Source organism: Typopeltis vanoorti, chromosome 20 (genome assembly GCF_054136105.1).
Source record: "Typopeltis vanoorti isolate ZY-2024b chromosome 20, IOZ_Tvanoo_1.0, whole genome shotgun sequence".
Lineage (NCBI taxonomy): Eukaryota > Metazoa > Arthropoda > Arachnida > Uropygi > Thelyphonidae > Typopeltis > Typopeltis vanoorti.
Genome location: NC_143568.1, coordinates 105,174,406 through 105,198,007, shown reverse-complemented (window position 1 = coordinate 105,198,007; position 23,602 = coordinate 105,174,406). Strand labels below are relative to the sequence as shown.

Here is a 23,602-nt window from a genome sequence, read left to right as displayed (position 1 = left end):
AGGTTCTCGTTCCTGTTAGGGGAAGCTAAAGCTACTATCAAACCAAACGCAAGTGATTGAACTAAAATGCTCCAAAATTCCTGCCCTAAAGGATCCTACCTGGGGCCAGGCCTAAAAATAATATAATTTAATATTGAAGGTTTCTCCAGTGTCAAGCAAGATCTCATTCAAATATTTGCAGAGATAATGACTGCGATGTGCTCTGCCTGCAAGAAACTCACAGAGGAGCAGGTGCTACAAGACCGTACATCCATGGCAAGAAACTCATCAAAGAAATACCCCATGATAAATATGGGGTAGTGCAATATTTACAAAAGAAAACTTGATCCCATCGTCCATTGATTCAACAACAGAAACAATGAGATTATTACAATCACATTTAAAAATATCTCAATCACCTCAGCCTATAAACCACCAGAAGAAGCTTTTCCCTTCCCTGACATTCTCCTCAATAATAATGCATACATGACTAATGTTGTATTAGGTGACTTTAACAGCCATAGTGTTAACTGGGGTTACACAAAGTCCAACAAAGATGGAGAACTTGTTGAAAAATGGGCTGAAAGTCTTTCTCTAAACCTGATACAGTATCCAAAACTCCCTGCATCTTTCAACAGTGGCAGATGGAAGTGAGGCTATAACCCTGACTTCATATTTGTTAGCTCAAAAATATCCAACATTTGTGTTAAAAAGGTTTTAAATCCCATTCTACATACTCAACATAGACCTATAATGCTTCAATTCAACCTAGCTATTATGCCTAACACAGTCCCTTACAGATGACGATTTAATTTTCAAAATGCTAATTGGAAGAGTTCATGGAAGATCTCGACCGCTCCATAGAACAAGTCCTTCCAAACCCTCAAGAGTATCCTGAATTCATAGAAATACTGAGGAAAATCTCCACCAAACACATTTCCCGAGGATGCCACACAAACTACATTCCAGGCATTTCAAGTGACCCAGTATGCTGATTACTTACAACACCAACCCCTTCTCAGAAGAGACTATCCAAGCAGGAGAAAAATTATGCTCCAAGATGGCAGAGGAAAGGAGTTCCTCATGAAAAAAAAAGAAATAGAAGCCCTTGATATGACCCATAGTAGCAGAAAAGCATGGAACTTTATCAACAGAATTAGGAAGGATTTTACTAAGCCATATGAGCATCCGCAGGTAATAGCTAATCAAATTGCTCACCAGCTACTGCTAAATGGAAAATTAAAATTCCCCCAAAAAATAAGCTACTTAGAACCCCAAATGAGGAACAAAATGTGATTAACTCAGATTTCACCATCACTGAACTCAACGCTGCCATAAACCTATTAAAACCTAGAAAATCTGCAGGCCTTGATGATGTCTGTAATGAACAGATTAAACATTTTGGAACTAGGACTAAAGAGTGGTTATTAAACCTATACAACACTTGCCTAGAACCCTGAGGATACCAACTATCTGGAGACATGCCAAAGTGGTGGCCTTTCTGAAACCAGGGAAAATTCCAAAAAAGAAGGAAAAAATTACAGACCTACTCAGCAACCTCTATGGACGATTAATTTTGAATAGGCTACAACCCCTAATCAAACTCCATCTTATTGCTGAGCAGGCTGGCTTTAGACCAGGCAAATCCTGCACATCACAAATTCTCAACCTCACTCAATATATAGAAAATGGTTATGAGCAAAAACTAGCCATAGGAGCAGTCTTTGTAGACCTAACTGCAGTATATGATACCATAAACCATCTCACACTCAGAAATAAAATATACAGAATAACTAGAGACTATCGCCTTGTCCTCCTGATCCAATCACTCTTAGAAAACAGATGCTTTTACGTGGACCTGGGGGGTAGGAAGAGCCACTGGCACCTCCAAAAAAATGGCCTCCCTCAGGGAAGTGTGTTATCACCATTACTTTTCAACATTTATATCAATGATCTCCAATCTTTCGAGGAACTAGAAATTTTATCTATGCTGATGACCTTGCCATAGCTACTCAATCAAAAAATTTTAAGTCCATTGAAACTATTCTATCATTTGCCTTAAATGGTCTAACCACATATTACAGCAGCAATCAACTAAAACCAAACCCCTTGAAAACCCAGCTTGGCCTTTTCCACCTTAACAATAAGGAAGCTACAGATTTCTTGGGAAGGCTCTAATATAAAACATTCCTGGAACCCAATCTACCTTGGTGTGACTCTTGATCGCACCCTCTCACATAAAACACACATAGAAAAAACAAAGGCAAAAGTGAATGCAAGAAACAGTATACTAAGAAAGCTTATCTCCTCCAAATGGGGTGCAGACCCTAGCACACTGAGATCTTCTGCCTTGACCCCTTGCTATTCTTTTGCTGAATATGCCTGCCCAGTATGGTCCAGATCCTGCCATGCTGAAAAACTTGATCCAGCATTGAATGAAAACTGCCGCTTAATTACAGGATGCCTGAAACCAACACCACTAAAAGATCTGTACACTTTGGCTGGTATTGCACCCCCTTCAATTCAAAGGTCTGCATTCTCAGCAGACAAATGAATGATGAATGCCACCCACTATTCGGCCAGACCTTAGTGCCCCAAAGACTAAGATCCTGACATAGCTTCCTGGCAACTGTTGAACCACCTAAAAACCTCCCAGAGACAAGACTTCAACAATGGCTTGCACTATATCCTGAAATAATACTGGTATTACAACAGCCGAACATCTTCCACGTGGTGCCCACTTGGACTGGAATACTTGGAAAAGCCTCAACAGACTTCGAACGACAGGATGCTGCAAACAAAACCTCATCAAATGGGGCTACCTCACTGGTCCAGATAACTGTGAGTGTGGGACAACCCAGTCCATGGAACACCTTGTACAAGAGGACCATATATCTTGCACAGAAAGAGCAGTTGATTGTGCAAGATACTGGAGGAAAATCTGACCATATTTATTGTATATAAGATATGTATAGTTTCCTTTTTTTTCATATTTAATTATTATTCCCTGTATAATTCACCTACCAAATTTAAGCTGTTCTCATTTGTAATGTATCCTAATTTGTTGTAAATAATGTTGTACCACTTACTTACTACTGTACCACTTATGGTTGGATACAAAATAAATAATCAATAATCTTGCACAGAAAGAGCAGTTGATTGTGCAAGATACTGGAGGAAAATCTGACCATATTTATTGTATATAAGATATGTATAGTTTCCTTTTTTTTCATATTTAATTATTATTCCCTGTATAATTCACCTACCAAATTTAAGCTGTTCTCATTTGTAATGTAAATAATGTTGTACCACTTACTTACTACTGTACCACTTATGGTTGGATACAAAATAAATAATCAATAATCTTGCCCCCTCCCAGCACCTCTTTAGGAGCTAGCAGATGAGTTAAGTGAAATTTTCATAGCAGACTAGCACCAGTTTTTATTTACTGTAATTTAATTCTGTAGAGTGCAAAAGAAATTAGAAATGATTTTTTAATTTCTCTCTCCCCCCAGACTTGGGTAGTGGTTAGAATTCTCCATTTGACTGAAAAGTAAGTAAGTAATGAATAATGAACGGTTGAGGAAAACAATGGCTTTTTCTTTATTAGAAAGAGACAGCAAAACTAAATATAGCAAGTAAAACTAACAGTTCTGTTTATAGTTTGTTGTGATTAATTCTCTCTCTTCCCCTGCTTCAAGAATCTTCTGTTTGCTTGTGAGATAGCTATTATGGCAAAAAGGTTATTATTTACTATATTTTTTTAACTCAAGAAAGCAATTGAAAGTATCAGTGATTATATAATTTAACAATAACATGAATAACAAACATTAGCCCCAGAATGCTTCCCTTGAATTCTTTTTGTGACCAAAAAATTGATTTCCAACACAATCTGATAAATGGTGGATTACTGTGCATGTGTGCATTACAGTAAGGAAGATTCCCTTTAACTCTGCCATTAACAACAACAACAAAAAAAAATATATATCATAAAATTACAGAAATATAAAAATGCATATGCTTAATTTATCTAATATCTTCATTTAAAATTGCAGATACACTACACACAGTGACTTCAGCATTTTTTTCTCCTATAAACAGGAAAACCAGACCTGTCTCCCCCCCCCCATACACACACACACCTACTAACATAATATACAGCGTCTATTACTGCTAGTCCAGCTAGAGAGTGAACTGGAATCATGTATCCTAAAAATATGCAAATCCCAACAAGGATTGAGAAATTAAGATCAAAAACAATTGTGATATTTAAGATGGACTCTGAAAATGCATCCTGTGACTTCAATAATAATATACATTAACAAATCAATAAAATATCTTTGTAAATAACTGAAGTTGTGAGGGATGTCTGGAAAGTTCTGATAAATACTTAGAACAAAAATGATATTAAAGCAAACCACAAGAAAGAACATACTAGTAGCAGAGTTATGAAGGTAACTTATGTCTTATATCCTCGTATGTTCTTTCTTGTGGTTATATCAGTTACTTTAATATCATTTTTGTTTAGGTATTTATCAGAACTTTCCAGACCCACCCCTTTCGTGTAAGTAGCATATACCACAATATATAAAAGTACATAATCTCACCTTGGTGCTCAGCAGGACTTTCTTCTTCTTCGTCCTCATCAGCTTCTTCATCATCATCAATCTCAGAATAGTTATTCACTAAAAAATATAAAAATGCCATAAAGTCAATAGATTCACCTTTCCAAGAAGAAATCTCTATATAACACAAAGTGGACAATTAAAAAAAGCAAATACACATGAACCAAATAAGAAAACCACTAAGGCATTTCCAATTAATATTGGGTTGATATAAAAATATAAAGACATTGAAAGCATCAACTGCATTATGAATGGAGAACCTATAAAATGTAAAACATTTCAGATATTTAGGCACAATTTTTTGTAAAAATAGCAAATTAAATATGGAAATAGACAACAGAATTAACAAAGCTAATATAGTTGGTATGGTAGAAAGTCAAATGAATAAATTTATAAGGAATAAGAGAAAAATTAGTCAAAATACTAAATTAGCTATCGAAGAAAATGTTCAAATTAATTTTAACATATGTATCTAAGAACTGGATTAGAAACAAAATACCTAATCAAAGACGAGACAAATTTGAGGAAGATTAGGGGAGTGAACAGATGGCACTATTATATTAAAAATTAGGATATTAGGAAAGGACTTGCCATTGTTAGCAAAACAAGTATCTTTTGTCAAGATGGCAGTAAGAAGTCTTTAGAAGACCAAAATATAACATTAATAAATTTAGTTTAATCCTTTATCCAAGTGTAAGCAAACAAAGTTTGCACCTGAAAATATCTTCAGGACTGAGGTAAGGTGGTACATCCCTTGGCAACTCAGAGCAAAGGTGGACCAAGCTCTCATCACTCCTTGTCTCAGTATCTCCATAATGCAAAGCATATCTCCTTGCAGACATGTATACTATGCATTAAGGGAAGGGCTACTACCCAGACCAGTTTTGACCTTTATTGAGTTCTTGTCAGTGAGAGGTTGACCTCCCACTGATCTGCAAGGAGATGTGCTTTGCATTATGGGAGATACTGAGACAAGGAGTGATGAGCGCTTGGTCCACCTTTGCTCCGAGTTGCCAAGGGATGTACCACCTTACCTCAGTCATGAAGATCAGTCAGCTTTGCTTTGTTTGCTTACACTTGGATAAACTAAATTTATTATAGTCTAACCAAGCGCAAAATAAACTTCCAACAAAATATAACATCTGATAACACTGGAGTCTTGACAGATAACAGATTAATTTGGAAGAAAATTTTTGATCAGAGGTTAGTTAATAAGGCATAACTTTTTCATGTAGTACTATCATAATATCCTGTACACCACCCCATGAGAGTACACATCAAGAATTTAGTGATAATGATGAATAATTCTAAACCAACTTCCCAAAAGTACTGTGGGGTGAGCTGAGGATTAGATAATCCAGAGTAGTGCTCTACAGACCAAACAAGAAACTGTTTCATGCCACTTCAGGTCTTCTATCAGGGTAGTGATCTTACACTACAGAGTGAAATTCATCTGCCACCTAGAGACATTCACAAACTTTCACGTCCACAGTGGGATTTGAATCAGAGCCTGCTGAAAAGCAGAAGCACTATATGCTCAGCCAACCAGCTGGCTATACTTTTTCAGACAAGATCATCTTATACATTATTATATGAACTATGTATTCATATGAGCAGAATAGGATGTTTAAAGAGATGTGATTACATTTTTTTTTTCAGAAGTGGAAACAGCTATAGATGAAAAATGTTTATTTCAGGAAAGTTATACTTGACAAAAATTTTAATTCTTCACTCAAGCATGAGCAAAGAAAAGTTTACATGTGAAGTACTTTCACAACTAGGCTATTTTGTATACACAGGCTGTTGACTTAAGATAAAATTGCCTGAGTATCTCATAACATACAGCATACAACTTCTGGAGATATAGCTATATTAATGCAAGCAGCAAAATGGCAGGCATAACACCATATTAAAATACGATGCACTTTAATAATAATATGTAAATAATTGCAACTTTTATACGTGTGTGTGTGTCCATATGCACATACATTATATATCTAAGCCACTTCAGGTCTCCAATAAGCGGAGAGGTGGTCTCACACTGGGCGATGAAATTCATCTCCCACCTAAAGACAATTACAAACATCCATGCCCATGGCGAGATTTGAAAGCGCAACCTGCTTGTTGGAGAGCGGGTATGCTAACCACTAGGCCAAATATACAGGGTGAACAGTATACAGAGACTATTGACTTTAGATCAAAGTATCTTCAGGACTGGGGTAAAGTGGTACAACACCAGGTGACTCCTTGCAAAGGTGGAGCAAGCTACCAACACTCCTATCTCAGTATCTCCCATAATGCAAAACACATCTCCTTGTGGATATGTATAATGTTATGCAGAAGGGAAGGGCCACTACCCAGACTAGTTTCGACCTTTATTGAGGTCTCTTTAGTGGGAGCCAGGCCCAAGTGGAGATACCAAGGCAGAAGCATTAGCAAGGTCATCTTGTACCACTTTACCCCAGTCCTGAAGATACTTTCAGACGCAAACTTTGTTTGCACACAATTGGATAAAGGATTAAACTAAATTTATTATAGTCTGACCATGTGAAAAATAAACTTTCAACATCTTTCTCTAAATGCAGAGTAATTTAATAAAAAGGTGGCACACCGTTTGGCAGCTCCTATAGGAGGAGATGACTTTACTAATGCTTCTGCCTTGGTATCTCCACTTAGGCCTGGCTTCCACTGAAGAGACCTCGATAAAGGTCGAAACTAGTCTGGGTAGTGGCCTTCCCTTAATGCATAACATTATACATATTCGCAAGAAGATGTGTTTTGCATTATGGGAGATACTGAGATAGGAGTGTTGGTAGCTTGCTCCTCCTTTGCAAGGAGTCGCCCAGTGTTGTACCACTTTATCCTAGGAAATGTGTTTTTACATTATGGAAAATACCAAGAATAGCAATCAGAACTTTACCGACCTTTGCAATGAGTTGCCCGTGTTTGTACTACGTTCTAGGACTACTTGCATTAGCTCACGCTAGTATTCGCCGATACTTTTATAGTTTTTATTTTATACTATATTTGGCATGAAACTCTCTGATTCCAATCTTTAAGTTTCTTCTTCGGTTTTAAAACAATGTGGGATCTAATATCACCTTAATTTAAATAATGTTTATATTGCCGAAATGAAGCCTGTTGGCTCTTTATATTTAAATAAATGTCTTAGCTTAACTGGTCACAACATCTTACAAATTCAGTCTATGGGCATTCTGCTATCAGACTTTCACAATATTAAAATAACTTTTAATAGAGTTCAATATCACAAAATCTCTTAGTAACAAATTTTATATTATCACACAGTCAGTAAAGTCTCAATACATTAATGGCGGCAACAACTGCTTCATGAGCATACACTTTCATACTTCATACTCCAGCTGATTTCAGCAAGAAACGTTACAGTTAATGTGGGGAATAAGAGGAGGAATTACACATATATCTCTGCACTGAAGTAATATAAAATTGGACAGTTCTTACTGGATAAATCCTTTGCTCATGGTATTCACTGAGGCACACTTAAAACTTTAGTTAACTATCACACTAGAGCTACACATTTCAAAAGTAATCTTCTTTAAACTAACTTAATCATTAATCTCTTAACACAAATGTAGACACACTTTCACTAGAAAATTCACTCCTTCCTCATTTACTACTTTGCAATAAAATCAGCTTTTCACTAATCTTCCTTAAAAGCTCTGGAATTCGTCATAACTTTAGAATTCCTTATCAATATTCTGAGTTGCCAATTTACATCCCGATCCTTCGTAATCTAATTAGAGCACTTAATTCCTATTATTACAGCCTCTTACTTTACTCCGTGCTGCTAAATAGCTATCTCCTCATCTCTTCTTAATCTAATTACAACACTTAATTCCCATTACTACAGCCTCTTACTTTACTCAGTGTTGCTAATAAGCTATCTCCTAATTTCTCTCTTTTTAATCTGATTACAGTACCTAATTCCTATTACTACAGCCTCTTATTTTACTCCGTGCTGCCATGAGTGCTCCCTGCTTCCCGCCTCTCCGCACTGTCCTGAGTGCTTCCCCACCTTTCTTCGCCGCACTATTGTGAATGCTTCTGGTCTACTCATCCCCTGTATACTCTCGCTTTTCGCTTATATACTTTCACTTTCTTTCCCACCAAAACTTGTTCTCAAAATCTAGCTCATATCAATTCCATCTCCCTTTGAATAACATAGCTCACGCGATCCATGCACACGCTAGCTATTTCTAGCCCGTCTCCATAGTAACAAACAAAATAAAATAAAAACAGAAATATTGCATAACATTATACCTTTACATACTGGTAGTGATAAATAAAAATTCAAAATATTATAATTCACATAAGACATATTAAACTTATATATACAATTCCTCATAATATTAAATTAGGAATAATCATAATAAATAGAATAATATTTCAATACAAGGTCCTATCATTGCTAATACATATTTTAGATTAATTAATAAAATTTAATAAATAAACTCAAGGCAATTACATGAATAATAATTTACAATCATGGGATTAATATCAAATAATTTTTACAAGTATAGCCTTTGGTATGGTGGATTAAGTTGGATTCTGTAAGGAATATTAATAATTTAAATTTCTCCTTATTCAGAAACCAACACCAGCTTTGTTGATTCTGTTGTCTATTTCCATATTTAATTTACCATCTTCACTAAAAATCGTGCCCAAGTAGCTGAAATGTTTTACTTGTTCTATAGGCTCTCCATTCACAATGCAGTTGATATTTTCAATGTTTCTGCCTATTTTCATTGTCTTAGTCTTTTTAATGCTGACCTTCAACCATATCTAATAAAACAGTTATTCACTTTAGTCAGGGAATCTTGCAGACTTGTTGTGAATTTATTTAGAAGTATAACATCATCTGCATAAAGCAAAGATTAACATCTCCAATTTTGATATCAGGTTTAATACCACTTTCCTTCATAACGTGATCCATAGAGATAACGAATAACAGAGAGAATAATGTACATCCTTGTCGGACACCAGTTTTAACATTAAACCACCTTCCATTACTTCCTTCAATTCTAACTGCTGACTTACAACTCAAATAAAGATTAAGTATTGCTTGATATAATGCCTCACTGACAATATAATTGTAGCGTATTGAATAGCTTCTCTCATGGCACCTTGTCATATGCCTTTTCCAAATGTACAAAACTTAAATACAAATCTTTGTTATATTCCCATAATTTCTCCGCTATTTGTCGTAAAGTGAAGATCTGATCCTGACAGCCTCTATCTGACCTGAATCCAGCTTGTTCTTCACCAAGCTTCTTTTCCACAATTCTTCTCAATGTTTCTCAATATATTTGCATATATCTTAACAGGAACACTCAGTAGAGAAATACTTCTGTAATTCTCACATTCAGTTTTATTTCCCTTTTTATATATGGGTACTACGTGAACCCTACTCCAATCATCTGGAATTTGTCTCTCTGTCTAGGTCTTCTGAACTATACAGTGTAGCCACTATACGACTTTTATACCTTCATACTTGAGCATTTCTGATCGAATACCATCTACTCCTGCTGCCTTTTCACATTTCAGGCTTTTGATGAGTTTTGTACTTCAGGTATGGATATGTATTCATTTCTGCATGCCTGGTCAGTGTTTATTTTTTACAACTATGCAGTCATCACTGTTTGTTTCATTTAACAATTTTTTGAAGTAATTACTCCATACTTCAAGGATATCTTTTTTTCCTGTTTTCATGTCACCTTTATCATCTCTAATTCCTTTTACATAACTCTCTCCTCCATTTCTGAGCTTCTTCAACAACCTCCAAAATATCTTGCCACCCTCTTGATATTTATTTTCTATGTTCTTACCAAAGTCTTCCCATGACTTTTGTTTAGCTAGTTTTACACAGTGTTTAGCTTTCTTACATTTGTCTCTGTATTCTCTCAGAGCATAAGCTGACTTATTTGTTAGGAACTTTTGATATGCTTTCTTCGTTTCCTACACTGCCTCTTTAGCTTCCTGTGTCCACTATGGAGTTCTGATTTTTCTATCCTTGCACACAACCTCACCACATGCCTCTCTGGCTGAATCAATCAGTGTTTTCTTCAGGGCTTGCCACTGAATCTCCGAGGTTTGGTTTCTGTTCTCAAACTCTTTCATTTTTTCTTCAATCATGTTTATTTTAGTGTACAGTTCACATCTGAGAGCGGTTCAACTTTTATTCGCTTTAAAACTTTCTTATATGTTCTTCTTTTCAATATTAAATTCAATTTTATCTTGCTCAAGACTAAATGGTGATCACTTCCAATTTCAAATCCTCTGTACACATAATAAATACATTACAAAAAAAAAAGCCAGTACAAACACCAGGAAACTGATATAGTAACCTCCTATATTTACCTAGGACAAAAGATCACAGTAGAGGATGACTTAAAGAAGATATATGTAGAATTCAACTTGGTTGGTTAGCCTCTGGCAAACATCCCAATCTGCCTTAAAAGAAAAATAATCAACAGTGATATACTTCCAGTCGTGACAATATGGAAGTGAAACAAGAACTTTGATTAAAAAAATTGACTAACAAGTTGAGGATTACCCAAAGGAAAATGGAAAAATCATTACTCAATATTACCATTCTACACAGAAAGCACAATGCTTGGGTCAGAGCTCAGACTAGGGTAAGAGACATTATAGCAGACATTAAAAGATCCAAATGGCAATGGGTATATTGCAAGTAGCATAGAAAACTCAAGAGAGGAATGAATGACTCTGGGGGAAGGCCTTCATCCAGCAGAAAATGGCTGGTGATTCCTCCAATTTATACCAGCTGCAAATATGTGACTAGTTACATGGCACTATTCACCTTGCTCATATCAGTGTCTATTGAGTTCTTTCCAAGCAGTTTATATTATATATAGTGTTACCTGATTATAGCAATTTGACTTTCCCAAACTCGTGGAAATATGAATTAAAAGTTAGATGCAAGAAGATGATGTAATAATAAAATTCAATAACATAAAAACTCTTAAGTATGGAAAAATTAATGTTTAATATCTGCAGAATTTTCAGTTAGATTTCCTAGCCATTGTCAATGCATATAGATGAAGAGAAACAAATTAGAACAATACATAATGATATAATCACAAGAAAGATATTTATTTAACCAGATATTTCGGTCTGGAAATAGCAGACCATCTTCAGTGGTATTACAAGAACAGTTTAAAAAATACAAGCTAGAATACTAACAATAGATCGTTATATTTTATAAACTGTTCTTGTAATACCACTGAAGATGGTCTGCTATTTCCAGACCAAAATATCTGGTTAAATAAATATCTTTCTTGTGATTATGTGATTATATCATTCAGTCTTATATCACAAGTATCCTTCAAACAACAAATAGAACAATACTTAAAATATAAAGGTGTGACAATGTATACTATTCACTGCAGGAGGATAGCTCCATCTATAACTATTAGAATTCAAATAATTAAATAAATTTAAATAATTATTAATTCATGGGAGGACTTTGGCAAGAATATAGAAAATAAATACCAAGAAGGTGGCAAAATATTCTGGAGATTGTTGAAGCTTAGGAATGGAGGAAAGAGTGCTGTAAAAGGAGTTAGAGATGATAAAGGTGACATGAAAACAGGAGAAAAATAAATCCTTGGAGTATGGAGTAATTACTTTGAAAAACTGCTAAATGAAACAAGCAGTGATGACAGCACAGTGATAAAAAACACTGACCAGGCATGCAGTCAGGAATACATATCCATACTCGAAGTAGAAAAAGCCATCAAAGGCTTGAAATGTGGAAAGGCAGCAGGAGTAGATGATATTCGACCAGAAATGCTGAAGTATGGTGGTATAAAAGTCTTACAGTGGCTGCACTGCATAGTTCAGTAAGCCTGGACAGAGGGACGAATTCCCGATGATTGGAGTAGAGCTCTCATAGTACCCATATATAAAAAGGGAAATAAAACTGAATGTGAGAGTTACAGAGGTATTTCCCTTCTGAGTGTTCCTGGCAAGATCTATGCAAGTATACTTGAGAAACGGTTGAGAAGAATTGTGGAAGAAAAGCTTGGTGAAGAACAAGCTGGATTCAGGCCAAATAGAGGCTGTCAGGATCAGATCTTCACTTTACGACAAATAGTCGAGAAAGCATGGGAATACAACAGGGATCTGTATTTAAGTTTTGTCGATTTGGAAAAGGCATATGACAAGGTGCCAAGAGAGAAGCTATTCAATAGGCTGCAGTTATATGGTGTCAATGGGGCATTGTATCAAGCAATACTTAGTCTTTATTTGAGTTGTGAGTCAGCAGTTAGAATTGAAGGAAGTACAGGAAGATGGTTTAATGTTAAATCTGGTGTGAGACAAGGATGTACATTATCCCCTCTGTTATTCATTATCTATATGGATCACATTATGAAGGAAAGTGGTATTAAATCTGATATCAGAATTGGAGATGTTAATGTCAGCTCTTGGCTTTATGTGGATGATGTTATACTTCTAAATAAATCCGCTACAAGTCTGCAAGATTCTCTGACTAAATTGAATAGCTGTTGTAATAGATATGGTATGAAGGTCAGCAATAAAAAGACAAAGACAATGAAAATAGGCAGAATCATTGAAAATGTCAACTGTATTGTGAATGGAGAACCTGTGGAACAAGTGAAACATTTCAGCTACTTAGGCACAATTTTTACTGAAGATGGTAAATTAAATATAGAAATAGACAACAGAATCAGCAAAGCTGGTACGGTAGGAAGTCAATTGAATAAATTCATATGGAATAAGAGAGAAATTAGTCAGAACACTAAATTAGCTGTATACAAGACAGTGTTCAAACCAGTTTTAACTTATGGATCTGAGAGCTGGGTCAGAAGTAAATTACTTGACCAAAGACTAGAGACCGCAGATATGAGAGTCCTGAGAAAGATTATAGGCGTGAACAGATGGCATCAATGGCAATATCATATTAAAAATGAGGATAATAGGAAAGATCTTGACATTGTCAGCATCCAGGAATGCGTTAGCGGAGCTAATCTCAGGTGGTATGGTCACTTAAATAGAATGGGAGAGGAAAGATTAGCAAAACAAGTGTTCTCTGCCAGGCTGTCAGAAAAACGACCCAGAGGAAGACCAAGATATAGGTGGATTGATACGATACAAAGTGCCTTAGACGATAGAAATATAAGATCTGATAATGTTGGAGTCTTGACAAGTAACAGACTGATTTGGAGGAAAATTGTAGGTAGGAAGTTAGTAATGATGTAAATTTTTCATGTAGTACTGTCATATCCTGTACACCCCTTGAGGGTACATGGCAGGAATTTGATGATGATGATGAAACACAGGTTTCGTGTGAAAGACCCTTGTCATAGGGTCTTCACACGAGATTTTAAATCAAAATTATGATGTAAAATCACGAAATTTTACATCAAAATATCTTTCTGTATTTTGTTTAATTTTAACTGCTGACTTACACATTAAGCTGCTCAGTATAATGTTTCTTTTAATTGTATGGGTTAAACCATATAATTGTATGGGTTAAACCATATAATTGTATGAGTTAAAACTACATACAATTGTAGTTTTGAAAAGCCTTTCTCTAGGCACCTTGTCATGTGTCTTTTCCAGATTTACAAAACTTAAAGCACAGATCCTTGTTATATTCCCAAGATTTCTCAAATATTTGCTATAAAGTAAAAATCTCACACTGACAACCTATATTTGGCCTAAACCCTGCTAGCTCTTTTCCAAGCTTCCTTTCCACAATTTTTTTTTTTTTGGCCTGTACTCAAGTATGCTTATATAAACCTTAATTGGAACATTTAGTAGTGAAATTTCTCTGTAATTTTCATTCAGCTTTATTCCCTTTTTTTAAAGATGAGAACTATAAGAACTTTACTCCACTCATCTAGAATTTAATCTGACCTTGATTCCCCTGAAATTATGTAACGTAGCCACTTGAAAACTTTTATACATCCATATTTGAGTACTTCTGGTTGAATATCATGTACTTCAGCTACATTTCCACATTTCTGGCATCTGACAGCTTTTCTACCTCAAGCATTAATATGTATTCTCTTGAAACTTTATCTACTGCCATTCTATCTCTGCTTGTTTCATTTAAGTCTTTCAAAGTAATTACTCCATACATAAAGATGACAATCTATAGTTGTCATCTTTATCATCTTCGATTCCTTTTACAGTATGTTTTGCTCTATTTCTCAGCTTTTTCAATAGTTCCATTTGCCACTTTCCTAATATTTATTTTCCATATTCTTACCAACGTCCATAGTATTCTTAATATGGACTTTAGTACTTTTACATACAGCTTAGCTCTCTTACATTTTTTTCTCTATTCTTTTCGGACATCTGTTGACTTAGTAGATAGGAGAGCCTCCATAGCTCAGTTGGTATAGACAAAGTCCTTTGATGAGAAAGACCTGGGTTCGATTCCCATCCATGATGTGAGGAACCTTTATCTGGTCTCTTTCGACTAAAGGTGAATTAGCCAGTCTCATATGGAGGTTAGAGGATTTTTTTCACCCAGAAACTCAGTTTTTTCGTCCCTCAGAACAGGCAAACCAACCTGAACACACACACACATTGGTCTACAGTCATAAAATACATACTTAATCCCTCACTAGGAGGGCTCAACAAGTCCTAAGGGACAATCACGGAATGGGGGAACCCTACACAAACAAATAAATAAATCTAAAGTAGATTTATTTATTTATTTTATAAATTTTCAGCATGCTTTATTCTGTTTCAGGACTGCTTCTGTAATTCTTGTATCCACCATGGTATTTTTATTTTCTATCTTTGCAGATAACTTCACCATATGCCCACTAGCTGAATCGATCAATGTTTTTTGTAGGCTACTGAGATGCCAATGTTTGGTTCCTGAAGTCTCATTGGAAGGCAGTTTCAAGTAGAGTTAAGTAGGCAAACTTCAAAAAGGGAAAATGGACAATGCTACTTATTTGTGTCTATGGTCCCATGGAAGGTTCTAATAAGGAAGGAGTGAAGCAATTTTTCCTGTCATTCGAGCAAGCAGCTGACTTAAAGAAAATAAAAAGTGGTAATCTTTTATTCTCTATATAGTGGTAATCTGCTATATAGATGAAAATCTATATAGCAGAGCAGGAAATGAATCCAGCAGGCATATAGAAATGTTTATAAAAAATTTCATCTATTTTTGTCTTCTTTGTCTCAGTAATGCCAATTACATTTATATCAAGTGCTGCCCAAACCAAAAGTTTGGTTTCTTTTCTGTTAATACTTTTTATGTTGATAGTTCTTCTGACATTGGGTTTGTTAGGAAAAAAATAAATTTTAATGAAACTATTGCTCAATGTTTCAATCACTTCATTAATTTCATCAACAGTTACAAAGAGCAGAAATGAACAAATATAGTAAGCAATAACTCATTAGAAAAACTAAACTACATTGCTAGCTTAATAATAGCGTGAAATAATAAATAAAATGAAATTACAAAAAAAAAAAAAAAATTTCTCCCTTACATTGAACATCAAATAAAGAAGCTGAGCTATGTTAATTGCTTTCTTTATTATATCTCAGCTTCTTTATTTGATGGTTGTTGGTTGAGCAAGTCTTGTGTTCAATAATATAATAACCAGAAGTCATATTTATTCTTTCCTTTAGAGAAATTTGTGCCATAATTATATGAATTATTTACATGAAAAAAAAAAAAAAAAAAAGCAAAGGTAATATTTATTTTATAAGGCCATATATTTCAGTCTTACAGACCATCTTCAGTGGCAAAAACAGTTGATACAAAGTAGAATGCAAACAATGGATTTATTTGAAATAGATTGAATTGCGTGATGTTGTATTACCAGTAACATTATGTCATAACTGAGGAAAAAGTTAATCGTAACTGTAAAAAAAAAAAATATATATATATATATATGAAAAACCTTTAATGATTAATACTGAGAGATAAAAAGATGACAAGATATATTTAAAAAGATACTACTAGTTTTATAAAAAAAGATAAAACTAGTAGTATCTTTTTAAATATATTTTGTCATCTTTTTATCTCTCGGTATTAGTCATTAAAGGTTTTTCATAATATTCCAACCGAGTAAAAATGAATTCTGAAAAAATATATATACAGGGTGTTCGGGATAAATTTGACATATTTATAATTAATTATATTTTTCCGTAAGTTACATGTATTAACACACACTTCTCTTCATTTAAAAGTTTGGACCCTTCTTCATTCATATACAAGATGTCAGAAAGGATGGATAGCTGGAACCCACCTGAATCATGGAAGAGAATAACTTGTATCATGATGATTCGTGCCCGCCATCAAAATAAGGATATTACGACTGCTGCCCAATGCTCCCTGAATACAGTAAAAACAATCAGGCATGAACTAGAGACTTGCAATGGTGACTACGAGGATGTAGCAAGAAGAAAGATCCCTAGCAGACGATCTGATTGCATTCGTACAGCAGAATTCCTCGCAAATCTGCAGGAACAGGTGTTGAAGAACCCTGGCATTGGAATTCGGGCTTTGTTCGTGGAGTTGCTAACTGTAGTCAAGCCCTGGATAACAAGGGTAGCCAATGGTAGGCCGTATGTATGGCAGCAGGATTCGGCCCCTTGCCACACCTCTGGGAAAAGTCAAAAATGGTTGTCTGAAAATTTCTACGACTTCACCAGTCCAAATGTTTGGCCTCCAAACTCCCCAGACCTTAACCCCATGGATTATTTTGTATGGGGCGCAGTTGAAAAAGACACCAATCGCACTTCCAGTAATACAAAAGCCCAGTTAATGGATAAAATTAAAACAGTTTTTGCGGCCCTTCCCAGGGAGACTGTAGCATCAGCTTGTTCGAGGTTCCGAAGCAGAATTGAAGCTGTGATCGATGCTAATGGTGGTTATTTTGAGTAAATCTTGTTGATAGTATTGTAATTAACTCTGCCTGTAATGTTTTTTTGTCAATTCATTAAATTTAATAGATACAAAGAAGATTTTCTTTTTCCTTACGAAACTGTCAAATTTATCCCGAACACCCTGTATATATGATGTGTGTGTGTGTGTGTGTGTGTGTGTGTGTGTGTGTGTGTGTGTGTGTGTGTGTGTGCGCGCGCGTGTTAAATTTATTATAATGTCATATTCTACACATCATCTGATAGATACAGCATCCTGTTAGTTTCTTGAGACCTTATCACTTCTTAAAATACCATTTTTGGTTTTAATAGCAAGTAAAAAAAAAAAAAACCTTAATGATTCATTATTCTAATCAGACTTTCCCTTTTGATAATGATAAATAGTCATTCTGTTTCAAGTTTGGGTGGTGAAGCAAAGCTGCAGCACTCTTCTTAAATAAACATTAAAATCTGTATTGACAGCAATATAGTAGTGTTAAAAGGTTGTTTCTATATATTTTAATGCTTATTACTTTCTTTATACTTAATTGGTTATTCCTTAATTTAATCCTTTCTTATTTTAACCTTATTCAATTTTAGTTCTACCAGCTCCTCTATTGTTATGTCGCTGCTTCTCTATATTATATCTTGTTCTACCTTAAATAGCCCTCCTTCTAATCTGCTGCCGTGCCCTTAAAATATTAATTCGGATTTATCTCCTCTTCGGATATTGGCAAAATTTATATTATGCTGCGCCAGCCAATATCCTATGACAGAGGAGACTCTTGTTCAGGGAAATAATTCTAAATTCAAAAGGGATACATGCAATAATTAATCTCACCCTAGCGCTGTGCAGATTCAGTTAGCAGTCATGAACCAAATCTCACTTAAGCAATTATATCTATATTCCTTCCTGCCAAAAGGTTCTATTTCATAAGTGGTGGTTTGAATTCGTAATCAGGCATAAACTCAGGTATAAGATACAAAACATGTTTATTGGAAAAACATAAAACATTTACAGTTAAGAAAATTCAAATACTCAATGGATCAAAATTTGCTCTAAGTTAAGGTTCATACTAAATCACAATGAATCTGAGTATGCTAAATCCTTCAATTACGTGAAGATAAGATTAAGTACAAGCATAATACTACTCGGATATAATTCCTTTCACAATTTGTTCACAGAACAAGCATTGAATACTATCATTAATACTCTATCAATAACTATCTTAATTCTAAATCTCATTAAATAAGCCTAACCATTCACAATCAAATTACTGCCTATCAACAATCCTTGCTTGTTCCACTTAATTCAACCAAATTCTCACTTAAAAGTTCTCTACTAGTGTCCTTTAGTTACAGTATACACAAATTTCTTATTCTTCTAAGCGAATTTTAACATAGAACGAAAATCTTTACATTACTGGATCCTTTCAGATTTCATGCCGCCATCTCATGTAGATCTGGATTACCTTACTGTATGTTTATTCATCGGCCATCTTTTTGCCTGGCGATGCACTACGCTTTTCCCCTTTTTATCATTTCTGACTGTTGCGTGCAGTCTACCGCTCCACAGGAAACTTTCTCCAATAGGACATTCTGCTAAGGCTCAATTCCGCATAAGCTGTCATATCGCAATCAGCTCTGCTTGGAAATCGTCAAGCATTCTCAAGGAAAGAACCCACCTCCGTCATTACCATAGTCAACCCACCGCTCTCTCACGAATCCTCCAACAAACTCCTCTCAACTCGAATCCAGCCACACCAGATCAAAAGGCCAAAAAGCACTGTAAAATGGCGCGGTTCCTCATTTTAACCATTTTCGAGCACCCTCTATTCGATCTAGTTTTCACCCACGAGCCCCATCGTTCATGCCCCTTGGGTGATCCTACACTCTCCCTAGTCTGTTAGGTTACATTATTCCAGATTGCTGTTCTGACATCATTTTTCCATGTAGGTATAGCCTCCATTGCTATGCTCGACTCGTACAGATTATCCGCGATTATTCCGGATTACTACTTATGATTTTTCTCAGAATTTCGTAATGTACAAAACAGCTTAAAATAGGGAATTACAAATAAGTCAATAATTCCCTTACACAATTCTATTTTGACATATAATTCTCTGCTTCTCATTTCAATTGTAGAGGAATAACTCTCACTATATGGCACACATGGACTACACATTATTACATAACATAAAATAATACTTCATAATTATTAGCTGATGTGCAGATATCTCCTTAATAAGTAGTAATTATCATGTTAAATCCTGAATAAAGAATTTACTTGTAAAGATCTCCACTCAGGATCTAACAGTAGTTATGTTTCAGAACAAAGAATGTTGTAGTCTGTGTGTATTCAATGTTGAGCCAATCCAGATTAATCCGATTTCCTGTAGTAAATGTATGATTTGATGTGCTTGCATTCTCTTTTCTGTTGAGTGTCCAGGTTGTCTGAAGTAGGATAGATGGCAGTCACAAGGAACTTTGTATACACCCGGGAAAGATTGGGATTTCCAGAATTCTCAAGAAATATGATTTAATGATACTTTTATATCTATCAATAAACTCTCAACTTATTTCCTCTCTTCAAAAGATAAATGCTCTCCAATGTCTCTCCTGGGTGTATACCAAGTTCCTTGTGACTGCTATCCTACTTTAGACAAACTGGACACTCAACAGAAAAGAGAACACAAGCATATCAAATCATACATTTACTACAGGAAATCAGATTAATCTGGATTGGTTCAACATGGAATAGACACAGACCACAACATTCTTTGGTCTGAAACACATCTACTATATCACTATCAATACAAATTTGAACATTATTTAAGAAGAATGCTGAAGCTTTGTTTCACACCTGAACTTGAATCAGAATGACTACATATCATTATCAAAAATATGGGAAAGTCTGATTAGAATAATGCATCATTAAGGTTTTTTTTTTTTTTTTTTACTTGCTATTAAAATCAAAAATCGTATTTTATGAAGGAAGTCATAAGGTCTCAAGAAACTAACATGATGCTGTATCGATTGGGTGATCTGCAGAGTATGACATTATAAATTTCACACACACACTTTTTTTTTTACAGTTACAATTAACCTTTTCTTCAGTTATAACAAAACATTGCTAGAAATATAACACCATGTGGCTCATTCTATTTGAAATAAATCCATTGTTTGCATTCCACCTTGTATCAACTGTTTTTGCCACCAAAGATGATCTATAAGTTCCAGACTGACATATATGGCCTTATAATGAAATAAATATTACCTTTGCATTTTCCTGTAAATAATTAATATAGAAGTCTAAAGTGATGGACTAGGCAAAATAAGGGTGGACTAAATTCTTGAAATTTTCATTTCTTGATTCTTGTTAAGGCTGTGTAGGTGAAGCATAAGCCTGCCATGTCTCGAACTGTTTTTCATGCTAGTAAGGGATCAGAAAGCCCCTTTCTGTGGTGGTGGTGTAGAAGCTGCGTTGCCGATTTTTTTTATTTTTTTTTATGTTCCCTTATTATCAATAAAGAACATTAGCAATATACTAGAAACTTTACTTTTCACATGATCTAGATCAGTGGTTCTTAACTGGTGTTTCCCGGAACACTTGCATTCTGCGAACTGGTTACAAGTGTTCCGCTGGTGAAAGATGTTACATGACACAGTTCTGAGTGTAATTGGCTACCCTGATCCTAACTGATGAACAACTGAATATAACTGGCTACCCTGATCATAACAACTATGCACAATGACTTCTAAACCAATAGAATATCATTTATTTTCAAAGAAAATAAACCTGAATATTATATCTATGCACTGTTTTTTTGCACAGAGAATCCCTAGTTTCAAAAACATTACAGGCAATATTAAAACCTGTACTAGACCAAGTTGTAAATATGATAAATTACATCAAGTCAAGACCTTTAAAAGCACACCTTTTTTTAAAAAAAAATTTGCATATCTATGGAAGCCAAGTACGAATTTTTGCTTTTGCACACTGAAATAAGATTGTTATCCAGGAGTAAAGTGATATTCCAAATTTTAGAACCTAAGAATGAATTATTGGCCTTTTTTTCAAAAGGAAGGTACAGATGCTTTTCTAAAATGTCTTCAAAACGATATTTGGTGTGCTAAAATGGCATATTTAGCTGATATTTTTAATTACTTAATTAGTGTTAATACGAGTATCCAAGGGAAAAATGAAAATATTTTGATATCCACTGACAAATTGTCAGCTTTTCAGAAAAAAGTATCTCTTTGTAAAAACCAGATATCAAAAAATAATACAGTATTAGTAGATATGTTTTCTTCGCTTCATAATAAAAATGTCGAGGGAATTATTTCCATTATAACAGAACAATTAACAATATTGGAAGGAAAGATTTCAAGTTACTTTCCTTCCTTAAATACACACAATTATGACTGGATATGAAATTCGTTTGGCATAGTTCATACATCGAGTTGTGAATTTTTGTTACAAGAAGAAGAACAATTAGTTACCTTGTCAATGGATCGTACTCTAAAAATGAAATTCTCTGAAAAATATTGTAATGAATTTTGCATTTTTGTCAAGCCAAATACCCAGCTCTTTCTACAAGGGAACTGAAAATTTTGGTACAATTTTCAACATCATATTTATGTGAGCTCAGTTTCTCAATATTAACCAATATAAAAACTAAAAAGCGTGAAAGATTTACTAATATATACAAAGAGATGAGGGTAGCTGTATCACATATTAGACCTGATATTGCTGAAATCTGCAAAAGTCAAACAAGCTCAAGTTCGCACTAAAATAAGTTCCATTTTTCTAAAGGAAAGTCCATGCATATTTTTATCTGTTTTATGACCCTAATGCTTTTGGTGTTCCCCAAATTTTTCTTATAATCAAAAGTGTTCCGTGACTTCGAAAAGGTTAAGAACTACTGCTCTAGATATATCATAGAATCAACTAGAATGGCATACATATACATCACACCAGAAACTAGTGTGAAAGAAAGATCAAGGAAGCAATGTCAGGCCATATTTCTTTCACTAGCCTAACCTTGACAAGAATGAAATTACTTTTTATTTTAGTTTTTGAGAAGTTATGGAGCAGTCAGTGAAAACTGAGAATTGTAGACAATGAGCTAGGATGCAGTATACTGAAACTAGAAGATTAAGAGGGACAAGAGAAAAAATGAAAACTTCAAGAATTCTGTCCACTGAACCAATCTTCTTTCTCTCTCTCTCCCCCACAAACTTTCTGCCTCCAGGACTATATTCTAGCCTGCTTTCTACAATAATTCTAGTTTAACAGTTGGTTCTTCTCACCAAGATGATATGCAAAAAACTATATTAATGTTCCTAATATATAATAGCAACTTCTAAAAACATATGATTAGTTTATAAAGTTAAGGACCGGTAGAACTGTAAGTTTTTTGCAATTAACCCTCTCCTAACAGGACTAAAGCTTTATATGTAATTATACAAATCATATAATCTATATTTATATGAAATTATACATCTAGAAAAATCATCAAACAGTAGTAGAATGGCGAATCCTTATGTTTATATACCTGGAGGAGGTTGTTCCTTATGAGGAACTTTCATAAAAACTTCCAGACTTGTGATTTATGTTACAATGATTCCATAAATCAAAACTTTATACAAAAAGTTGTAATACAAAATATATTTAGCACATATGCAATATATACATATATTCATAAGTGTTCACTTACAAACAAATTCTAAGCGATCAGGCCTCAAATGATGAGCACAGAGATTTATCTCCATTACTTCTAACTTTGGGGTATTAATTTTTATGTCATCCAAATCAACAAATGTACCTAAAAAAAAGAAAAAGTGAAATTAGGGATTAGCTACTTTTTAAATCAAACAACAAACATCACCAGACAGGCTACTTATTGCTTTTATATAACAAGGATTTTTCACTGAGAAGAAAGACAAATTACTGACAAGAATCTGTATTCATCTTTATTTATTTCATTTTTTTTTTGACAAATCACCATATTATTACAACAGTTTGGATCAGAGATAATTGTAAAGTTGGAAAGGAATATTTCACTGGGAAGGAAAAT

The 23,602-nt window shown here is 34.6% G+C and overlaps 2 protein-coding genes across 2 annotated transcripts in view; one reads left to right on the top strand and one right to left on the bottom strand.

Annotated features, from left to right (window-relative positions):
* The window catches only part of LOC150095746 (ras-related protein Rab-35-like), an 81,287-nt gene extending 65,825 nt beyond the window's left edge, over positions 1-15,462 (top strand). Inside the window, exon 7 of the mRNA XM_090410564.1 lies at positions 15,447-15,462. The gene's annotated coding sequence lies outside the window, so the exon portion shown is untranslated. The remainder of the gene's footprint in view (positions 1-15,446) is intronic.
* The window catches only part of LOC150095745 (putative RNA-binding protein EEED8.10), a 268,565-nt gene that overhangs the window by 12,905 nt on the left and 232,058 nt on the right, over positions 1-23,602 (bottom strand). The window contains exons 19-20 of the mRNA XM_090410562.1: positions 23,243-23,350; positions 4,587-4,664 (exon numbers count right to left, since the gene is read on the bottom strand). Of these exons, the coding sequence (XP_090266688.1) occupies positions 4,587-4,664; positions 23,243-23,350 (186 nt within the window). The remainder of the gene's footprint in view (positions 1-4,586; positions 4,665-23,242; positions 23,351-23,602) is intronic.